Below are 10,651 nucleotides of genomic sequence, written 5' to 3'. Positions count from 1 at the left end.
CTAGCTCCAGCAACTCTGGCTCTAGGAAAAGGTGGAGCAGGGGGGTAGATCCACGTTTTTTGTGAAGTACCTCAAGGAGTTCTCCAAAAACCCCCTTTACAAACCTCCTCGTGGAGTTGGTGGGTATTTACCCACCATTGCCACTCGTACACCCATACCGGTTGGATTCATTGAAATGAAAAACCATATGTCACCGCGACTCGACCCGGCTCGGCATGCTGCCTCTTACGTACCTTCCGCCAGCCGCCCCTGATCAACGCTCCGTCCATGCGCACGCCGCTTTCCGCGAGCCGCGCCGCCTGCTGCGCCCGCCGCCCGTCGCGATGCCCGCCAGCCGCGCGCCCGGCACCCCACGCCTGCCGCCCCGGCCTGTCGCCCGCCGCGCCCCGCGCCCCGCGCCACCCGCCCACCGCCCCTGCGCCTCGGGAGAAGAAAGGAGAAGGAGAAGAAAGGAGAAGGAGAAGAAATGAGAAGGAGAAGAATGGAGAAGAAAATAAGACTGACGAGTGGGACCCATTCACATGGGTATAATAGACCATTCACAACAAGTGCTAATGTTTTTGGAGCTGGAGCACTGCCATTAGCCAAACACGTGCAGCAGCTCCATGTTTTTTTGGAGTTGGTGGAGTGGAGCTAGTAAAGTGTGGAGCTAGTGGAGTGGAGCTAGTTTTTCTGGAGTGGAGTGCTCCCAAACAGGCCCTACCTCAAGGGGTGCTCCAAAAACCTTGAATACAGACCTCGTCGTGGAGTTCGTAGTTATTTACCCACCATGCCATCCGTTACACAGTACCCCTTCGATTTCGGTCAAAAGAAAATAGAAGAGCAGACCCATCCGCTACTCATCTGCTGCGCCCGAGCCCATAGCCTCCGCCGACCGCCGCCGGCGCTCTTTCGGCGAGATGGACGGGGACGGAGGCGCCGGACTGGGCGGCGCGGCGAGGGAGACGCCCGCCAGCCTGGGCGCCGCGCCGAGGGAGCCCCCCGCCGGCCTGGGCAGCGCGCCGCGGGCGAACCCCGCCGGCTTGGGCAGTGCCTCGCGGGTGGCACCCGCCGGCCTGGCCGCCGCGCCGTGGGCGGACCCCGCCAGCCTGGGCAGCGCGTCGCGGGCGGCCCCCGCCGGCCTAGGCGTTGCCTCGCGGGCGGCACCCGCCGGTCTGGCCGTCGCGCCGAGGGCGGCCGCCGCCGGTCTGGCCGGCGCACCGAGGGACGGCCTGACCGTTGTGGGCGGCGTGACCGACGCGATGAGGGAGGCATCAGGCATGGAGCAAGATCCGTCCTGGGGTGATTTCGGGGCCCAGGATGATGGTGACCAAGGTCTGGCCGTCGGCGGACGAGGTCGTGACCGTGTTGGCAATTTCAGGGGTGGCGGCCGTGGCCGTGGCCGTGTTGGCCAGGGTGGCGGCCGTGGCCGTGGCTGTGGCGCCGAGCATGGCAGCGAGAAGGCATCAAAGAGAAACGCTCCTTACACGGTAATGGAGTGTTCTCAATTAGGTCGTGCTTCAAGTAGTGTTGTTTTAGATGTATATAAATTTATCAGTGGCTTTGAGATTGTCTAGGAAGATTTTACACGTCGTGCATTTAGTTCTGATAGTATAGATACTAGCTGGCTTGCTGTAGTGCCATGATGAAGAATCAGAATATTTTTGAAGCTCTGAAATTTTGTCACCTATGGAAAATTTTTTCTGAAGCTCTCGTTCTCTTTTTGATTGGAAAGATGCATGCTTATTATCCCTTAGTAGCTGAAAATATATGGCCCTTAGACACATGAAAGGTTAAACATGCCGCACAGGTCACAAGGGCCACCTAAGCTACAAGTATCTGAACAGGCCAGCAGTTTTTTCACTATGGTTGTGAGGGACGAGTTAGTTAAGACATACACGAAAAATCAAATAAATAAAATATAGCAAAGATAAATAGTTTTGATTTACCGTGTGCCTAGTATCTATCTATCTAGCTACAAACCTTTTAGTTCACAAAGTTTGCAATGATGTTCGTACTTCCTAGGCATCATGTGGTGCATGCTAAACTCTCCTGTGAGCACCTCCAATAGGCAAGGTATTTGTACCGCTAGAACAGTTATATGGATTGCATGTTATATGGATTTGACTGAATAACAATTGTGGTTTTATCAACGAGGTCAGATTACTTTGAATGCTTGCACTTCAATGGACTGTCATATGTTATTCAGGGTGATTCAATTGAATGGACTGATGCAAACACGACGATCATATGTTCGTTGTTTGCCAAACAAGTTAAGAAAGGGAATAGACCGAACACTCATTTGAACTCAGTAGGCTATGATGAGGTCAGCAATGAATTTTTCAACCTCACTGCAATTCGTTTGACCAAGCGGCAAATGAAGAACAAGTGGGATAAGTTGAAGACCGATTTAACGACTTGGAAGAAATTAATGAGGAAGCAAACGGGTGCGGGATAGGACAAAGCAAGAGGTGTGATTGATATGGATGATGAGTGGTGGAAGAAGGCAAGGGCGGTGAGTTCTGAAACTATTTTATTTCTGTTAAGCAATAGGTTCATGTCATTTCTTTTTGTAAATAACGATGATGTCCTTGCAGGAGATTCCAGGTTGCGGCAAGTTTCGAAAAAAACCGTTGCAAAATGAGGAGGACTTGACTGTGATGTTTGTTGATATAACTAATGATGAAAGCGATCATTGGAATCCTATGAGCTCTAATCCCATCATACCACCAACACAAGAGGATGTTGACAACGGACATGTGAATGAGGTTCATGATGTCCCTGATGATTGTGACGATGGCGGAGTTGCTTGGGATGAAACAGATGAGGTCCAAGAGGTTACTCCTTCTCCTACTATTTTGTTAGCAAACAAAAGAATTCCACCAGCAAAGAAACAAAGAACTGGAACAGCACAAGTTATTCAGGAACAAGTAACTAAGATTGCTGAGTCCGCTTCCTCTTTTACATCTAAAAAATTGGGTGAAGTAACTGTGCAACAAGTCATGGACCTTGTGTTGGAATGTGGGGCAGGGTATGATACAGATGAGCATTATATCGCCACAGAGTTGTTTGTGAAGAAGGACCAAAGGGAAATGTTCATGACCCTGCCAACAAACGAGATTAGATTTAATTGGCTTCGCAGAAAGTATAATGCCAAGTATGGCAATTGAGGAATTGTGTCATTTTAATAATTCTTTTTTGTTCGTATGAACTATTGTTATTGAAACTGCAGTGTTATTTCAATTTTTAATTACTTGTTGGACTGAAGTATTGTCATTCAACCTTAAGTGTTATTTTAATGCGAAGTACTTATTTTATTTTATATGTCATATGATCTCTTATATGTAGGAAAGTGAGAGCGATAGTGATGACTCCAATGATGAAAGCGAGGTCTTTTGGAATCTTATGTTGGGTGCTGCAGAAATTGCACAAATATATTCTGACCTTTACCTTGTTAAAAACCCACCAAGGACATCTGGTCTAAGTGGAACAGGATGGCTGCTAGAGACAATGAAAAGTCCTGGAGAATGTCATAGACAACTACGTATGAACAATGAAATCTTCTTGGTTCTTCATGGTGTGTTGGTGGGAAGGTATGGGCTGCGACCTTCTATGCACATTAGCACAAAAGAGATGCTTGCTATGTTCCTATACACATGTGCTGGAAACGAGTCTAATAGGAGAGCTCAAAATAGATTTAAGCATTCTGGCGAAACTATTAGTAGAAAATTTGATGAGGTGCTAAATGCTTTGATGGCTATGGCGAAAGATTTCATTCGACCAAAGAATCCCAACTTCCCCACAGTCCATAAGAGGATAAGAGATGACAAACGTGCATATCCACATTTCAAAGATTGCATTGGTGCACTTGATGGCACTCATATCCGTGTTGCTCTTTCACCTGATGAGCAAGTGAGATATATTGGAAAGACCGGGGTAGCCACTCAAAATGTACTAGCGGTATGCGACTTTGACATGCGTTTCACTTATGTTTCCATGGGACAACCTGGAGCTATGCATGATACAAGTGTGTTGTACAATGCACTCAGAGTGGATGAAGAATTTTTTCCACATCCTCCACAAGGTAACATGTGTTCAATTTGATATATGAATGTGATTAACATGTAGCATTAATCCATAACTCATATTATTTTTTTGTGAATATAGGCAAATACTACGTTGTGGATGCGGGATATCCTAATCGTCCTGGCTACCTCGCTCCTTACAAGGGTGAAAGGTATCATTTACCGGAATGGCATAGAGGTATTGAACCTAAGACGCCTATGGAAAGGTTCAATCGGGTTCACTCATCTATCCGCAATGTGATTGAGCGATCTTTTGGACTATTAAAAATGAAGTGGCAAATTCTTTGGAAGATGCCACCATATCCCATGTACAAGCAAAAGATGATTGTTGTGGCTACCATGGTCCTTCACAATTTCATTCGTGAGCATGGAGGTCAAGATGAAGACTTTGCTCGGTTTGATCGTGATCCTAATTTTGTTCCTACAATACCGGAAAGATATAACAAATATGCAGTTTCGCAAGCGGCGTCAGATGGGTCAACTTCCGCACTCAACGCGCCAACTATGGATGTCTTTCGTGATGAGCTAGCCACCACACTCTCTCTTGCTTGGAACTAGTTTGTATTGGAAAGATTGATTTTGTACCGTATTTGTTGCGACCTTTCATTCGGTACAACGTTATTTGGTTCAATATTTTTTGCCATGGGAAAAAAAATGAAGAAAGTATTGTACGCTATTTTACTGTAGCAGCGGGAAAAAAAAACTGAAAAACACCACGAACGGTACTGACGGCCCGGTTACTCTAGCAGCGTGGTTACTGTAGCACGGGGAAAAACAATGTAAACAATGCTAAAAATTCAACCGATCCAACCACCAAGGGCAAAATAGAACATTCCTACCAAAAACTCATATTCCTGGAGCTGGAGCACAACAATATGCCAAACACGTTCAACAACTCCATATTTTTCTGGAGTTGGTGGAGTGGAGCTGCAAAAGTGTGGAGCTGGTGGAGTGGAGCTGATTTCTGAAAGGTGGAGTGCTGCCAAACACCCCCTATATGTGATGAGTGATTGACAAGATGATTTGAGGCTTTACCAGTTGAGTCAATGTTTCATATGTGCATGATTATGCTAACGGCTAACCGGATGTGTTGTGTTGCGGTGTTTGTACAAAACATATCTTGTGTGTTGTGTCTCTTGTCTTGTGATGTGCAGGTGTAGGATGCAACATGGCGGTCGACGGCATGAGGTGAAGCTCAAGCGAAAGGTTCGTGCCGATGTACTAGGGCTGTGAAGGGTGGACACGAGTAGACTTGGATCGAGAGACCCGAGGAGTCCGGGCGGAGTCATGGATGATCCACATAGTGCACGGAAGAGCAAGAGTACATGGACGGGATGGAGACAACATCGGTCGAGTCAAGCGGGACGGAGGTAAGTCGAGTAGGCGGCTCGGGAGCCGGGAGTGACAGATTTGGAGGCGTCGGAGACTTGGCAAAGGCCGGACACGCATCGACATCGGTGAGTCACGCCATGTGGGGCGTGCGAGAGGGTTTGACCGGTTTGGCCTCAAAAACGGGGGTGAGTCATGCCGGGAGGGTGTGCAGAGGGTTTGATCGGTTTGGCCTCAAAACCAGGGGACGAGTCCGGTGCTGCTGGACGGCGTCGACACCGTTGAGGTCGCGTGGCGGCCAAGCAGGGATGGACGGTTTGGGCCTCAAAACTACCACGCAGGCAGGTTTGCCGGTTTGGACCTCAAAACCGGGGGCGAGTTCGGTGCGGCCAGACGACGTCGAGTTGGAGGATGCGTGGCACCATCGCAAAGCTTGCGTTGAGGTGAAGCTAGGTCGTGAAGGTGCTTGTTCCGTCCGATGAACAAAGAAAAAGTTGGATGGTTTTACCCCTATGGGGTATTTGGGTTGTATGCTTAATGTAAGGGTATTTTGGATATTTGCAAAATGCCTATATATATGAGGAGTGGCTGTTTGGGGCGGCCACCTCTTGGGCTAGTAGGTGGTAGTCTACTCATTTGTTTGTGAGAGGTTTTGGGAGAGAAGTGAGGCGAGAGAGGAGAGGATCTTTGTCTGATCTTTTCGCCATCCTAGCTTTGATTGTGCTAAGGAGTGGCTTGTAACCGGACATGGTGAAGTAATCCAAAGATCTATTTCGTGCCATCTTGTTCCATCCCATTTGGATTTGCAATTTCCGTTTGTGTTCTTCGCATTCTTGTTTTCTCGCTTTTCTTCCCTCTCACGTTTTTGGTTGATTCATGTTTTGTGGGGAGTTTTGAGTCAATCCGGTTGTTTGGAAATGAACTAGGACATGAGTTGAACCTTTCCACTTAAGGGATTTGATTGGAACCTCACGAGTTCATAGATCGGGTCGATTCAAGTTCTAAGGTTGAAAAAGTGGTGTTCTTCACAAGAATTTTAATTCCCTTTGTTTGGCTAATATTTTTAAGGAGCTCTTTTGGAAATATGTTTTTTATATTGTTGGGAAGCTATGGTTAAAATTTTGTGATTTTTGGAGGTCGTTTGATTGAGTTTCGGATTTTTCTTCCATCTTCACGTAGGCTGAAATCTGGGATTCCGGAATATTCCGGACCTAATTCCGGAAATTTCCGGACCTCCAGATTTTTCCGCACATCCGGAATTTTCTGAAGGTTCCTCCGGATTTTTTCGCACAGAGGTGTTAGTTTTCAATGTTACTCTTCCCGAGCTTGTTTGGAGCCTTTCTTACTTCCATTGCTCTCAAATTGGGTTCCTAGCATCATTCCTAGGTCCATTAGCTTGTGCATAGCTAAGTGGACTTGATTTTGCTAGAAGAGAGGCTTGTGGGTTTTTAGCCAAAGTTCTTGAAGAAAATTTGAATCGGCTCCAACTCACCCCCCCTCTGATCGCCTTTCCGATCCTTCAATTGGTATTAGAGCTTAAACACAACCTTAATCAGCTTTGTGATCCATGGGGCGACAATATAAAGGGCGTTTATGCTTGCGGATTTGGTTTTTTCGATTTGAGCTTGCTTTTTGACTAATCCTAACCGGTGCTTTGAGCTATGGCACTAAGCTCTTCTTCTTGTGTTTCATTGTCCTCAGGTAGGAGGAGTTCGGAGATTGAGTTGGAACCAGAAGTGGAGGCAGTGATGGATCTCCTCGAGAACTACCAGGATGGTGATCTCATGAAGGGCGAGTTATACCGCGGGCTAAGAGACACGAGCCAAGGTACGCTTGCAAAATGCATCATGGTTCTATGCAATCGTGTTGATGATTGTGAAGATGAGAATGAGAGTAATATAGAGCTTTATGATGCTTTGCGTAGGAAGAATGACAAGATGAAATGTTCTCTTGGTAGGTTGAAATGTGGAATTACTTATTGGAAGTCACATGCTTTAAATCCTTGCAATTCTTGTGATACCTTGCTTAGAAAGAATGATGAATTGAACGCTCCTCTTGATTGCTTGAAATCTAAAAATGACTTGTTGAAATTCAATGCCTCTATGCCATACAATTCTTGTGTAGCTTTAAATAATGATTTTGATAAGGCTAGAGATGAAATTGCTTTGTTGAAGTTAAATGCTTCTTTACCATGTATTTCATGTGAGTCTTTACTTGCTGAAATTAATGAACTAAAATTAATTCACACCACATGTGTAGATCAACTTGAGCATGCTAGGGCTCAAATTTATGAAATGAAGTCTATACCTTGCAGCATGTGCTCTTTGGTGCTTAATGATGATGTTTGCCTTACTTCTTGTGATAATCATGATATAGTGCTTGATGTGAATGATGATGATTGTTCATGCGGTCTTATTTGCACATCATGCATTGAATTGGAAAATGAAGTTTTGGCTTTGAAGCAAATGCGCGATGATATGAGCGCCAGGTTGGTTGAGCACAATGAGATGAGTGCCAACCTTGAGAAAGAAAATGAACTCTTGAGTATCACATATGCTAAGTGCATTGAAAAGGAGATGGATAATTTGAGAAATGCTCCATGTGGTACTTGTGATCACCTCAAACATGAAAATGAGGTTTTGGCCACAAAATGCAAGAGTCTTTGTGCTAAGTCTTTTGATTCTCGCAATTCTTGTCACTCCGATGTTGATGTTTCTAAAATTGCTTCTTCCCAATCGGAGTTGGCTTCTTGTGTTGAGCGTGAGTCTTTGGATGATAGCACTTGTGCTACTACTTTGGATAGCTCTTTTATAGCTATTCCTAAGCTTGTTGCTTCTTCCAGTATTGCCCAGGACAATTCAAGTGGCAAGGGTGCTTCTCACATTTTTGGAACTCATACTCCCACACCGAAGTTCCATTGCACCTTATGGAAGAAAGATGGGCATACCGTTGAGTTTTGCTTTTGCCGTGTCAAGCATGAGCGACGTGTGCATGCCAAAGCTTTTAGGAAGCCACATAGCCTTTCCCATGGCACGTGTGAACCTAATGTGGGCACCAAGTCAAATGATGTTGTTGATGCTTCTTGCTCTAAGTTCCAAGGGACTTCTCACTTGAATGAGAATGATGATTCGTCCTCTCGGACCGTGCCTACAAAAAGGCCTTTGTACCATTGCTCTTCTTGTCAGAAAGATGGGCATCAAGAGAGTTTTTGTTATCGTCGTGCAAGAAAAATGCGGCAAACTCGTGCTTCTAGGCCTTTGGTTATTCATAGCCCTGCTCATGGCTTGAACACTTGTGAGCCTAGTAAGAAGCCACATTTCATTGATGGGTTTTATGACTCCTTTTCTAGCGATTTAGGTCATGCACGTGAACATGCTTCTAGTTCTTCTTATGCTAGTCCACGACATGGTTCTCATGGTGCTTGTGTTGGTTCTTCTCTTAAGACCTCGGGGGATCATTGCCTTTTTGCTAGTGGTAGCACTCGTTCTTGTTCTTGAGTTGCTCCTTTGAGGCATGGTTCCAAGGGTGTTTCGAAATCATCTCATTTGAACGGGCATTTGCATCATGCTAACCCACATGATAAGTTGAGTGCATCTTTTACCCGTGTGACTAAGTTTTGGATTCCCAAGTATATGCTTGCTAATCCTTTGGGATCCAAGACTCGATTTCTTTGTCCTCTCATGTGTAGGTACGGGGATGCGGGTGGAGAACATGAGCTCGAAGGGACTTGATCTTTTGCTTGAGGTGATCAAGACTAGATGGTTCTCCACACCATTTGGATGGTCCTCAAGAGGCCTTTGTACACTTGTATAGTGAGCTTTCCCTTCCACACTCTTGTGCTCACTTGTATACTATTTGCATGTTTTATCGTTGTATCATGCTGTGAATATACCATGGTAGGCTAGCCACCTTTTCATGTTAGCATCTGTGATCTTCTTATATATCTTGTCATGCTAGCTTTGTGATATATTTTTGTGGATGATCCACATGAACATCGTGCCATGTTTTAGCTTAATCTTAGTATTGGGTATGGCATATTGTTCATTTGGTATCATTTTAGCTTAGTATCTTTGTATAATCCTTTGCACCTTGTTGGAATGTTTGCTTGCCCAATCTTTTATTCATAAATGTAGAATCATGTTGCAATGCTTTAATTCCTCTCATTGGTATCATCATTGCATTGTGTGACATGAATTGAGGTTTATCTTGCTTTTGGGCTTGCCTTGTCTTTGGATTGTATTTTCTCTTCTTTTTGATTGGAGTTAGAGCTTTTCTTTTGCCCCTTCTTTTTCTAGCTTTTCTTGCTAGGTGTCTTTTGTTGAGGGGGAGTTAGACTTCATTCGAGGAGGAGTTTAGACCACGTACTTGCTTTGGTTTTTGATATCCGCTTTTGATCTTTTAATTGGTATCACATTTGATCTTTCAATTGGATTTCATTTTCTTCAAGTGATATCAATTTTTGATCCTTCAATTGGTATCTTTTCTATGGTACTCAATTGGGATCCTTGGCGGTTCTTCTTTTGCCACGGAGCTTTTCCTAGATTGGTTTGATCCCTCATGAGTTTTCTTGATTTTGAGGTGAGCCCCATCTCTTTTAGCATCGCATCGCATTTGTACCATATTGCACCTTGTACACTTTGCACTAGATGAGCTTTTCCTATATATCCTTAGCATTTCCTTCTACTATTTGTGAGCTAGTGCATTGGTTGGTGATTATGTAGCAATGTGCAGCAAATGCTCTTGATGATATTGTCATATAACCATGTTGAGCTAAATGCTTTTGTGAATCAAATGTTAATCTTAAATAATGAATTCTGAAATGCTTATCACCCATGACTAGCTACCTATTTATGCATTGCTCTTGCTTGAATGCTAGATCCATGTTTAGCTTCTACTTGGAATTTATGTTCTTTTCAATTGGATCAAAGATCTAGGTATCATTGCAAATGTTTAACCCATGATGCATTCATTGGGGAAGCATGGCTTCTTTGTGCCGCAAAGGCACTTCATGTGACTTGGTTAATGTGAATGAAAGACAAATGCTAAGAAAAATTCAATAATTTAGTAATTCACCAAGTTTTTGTGCTTAATGTGATATTCTTGCTTGCTTAGTTGTTACATGATGTCTACCAAAAGAAGTAGGCACATGGTTTCAACAAGCCTTGACATGACTTATGATGCATATGTGGGTGTTTGCAATGATCTCTTGTTGAGAATGTATCTTCCTTGTATGAGCTTTGATGACCTAGTTTAATTCT

At 44.6% G+C, this 10,651-nt stretch overlaps 2 protein-coding genes across 2 annotated transcripts; both read left to right on the top strand.

Moving 5' to 3' along the window:
- Positions 1 to 2,093: 2,093 nt before the first annotated feature.
- Positions 2,094 to 3,260, top strand: LOC101784765 (zinc finger CCCH domain-containing protein 43-like). The gene is made up of 2 exons (XM_004973107.2): positions 2,094 to 2,494; positions 2,577 to 3,260. Exons 1-2 carry the CDS (start codon positions 2,462 to 2,464, stop codon positions 3,147 to 3,149), a joined length of 606 nt encoding a protein of 201 aa, XP_004973164.1. The 5' UTR covers positions 2,094 to 2,461; the 3' UTR covers positions 3,150 to 3,260.
- Positions 3,261 to 3,557: 297 nt separating this feature from the next.
- On the top strand, positions 3,558 to 4,706 carry LOC101752632 (putative nuclease HARBI1). The gene is made up of 2 exons (XM_022827821.1): positions 3,558 to 4,063; positions 4,147 to 4,706. The coding sequence occupies exons 1-2, from the start codon at positions 3,592 to 3,594 to the stop codon at positions 4,620 to 4,622; spliced, it is 948 nt and encodes a 315-aa protein (XP_022683556.1). The 5' UTR covers positions 3,558 to 3,591; the 3' UTR covers positions 4,623 to 4,706.
- Positions 4,707 to 10,651: the final 5,945 nt, after the last annotated feature.

Source organism: Setaria italica, chromosome VI (assembly GCF_000263155.2).
Source record: "Setaria italica strain Yugu1 chromosome VI, Setaria_italica_v2.0, whole genome shotgun sequence".
NCBI classification, from domain to species: Eukaryota; Viridiplantae; Streptophyta; class Magnoliopsida; order Poales; family Poaceae; genus Setaria; species Setaria italica.
This window is presented reverse-complemented; position numbering and strand designations above follow the sequence as displayed.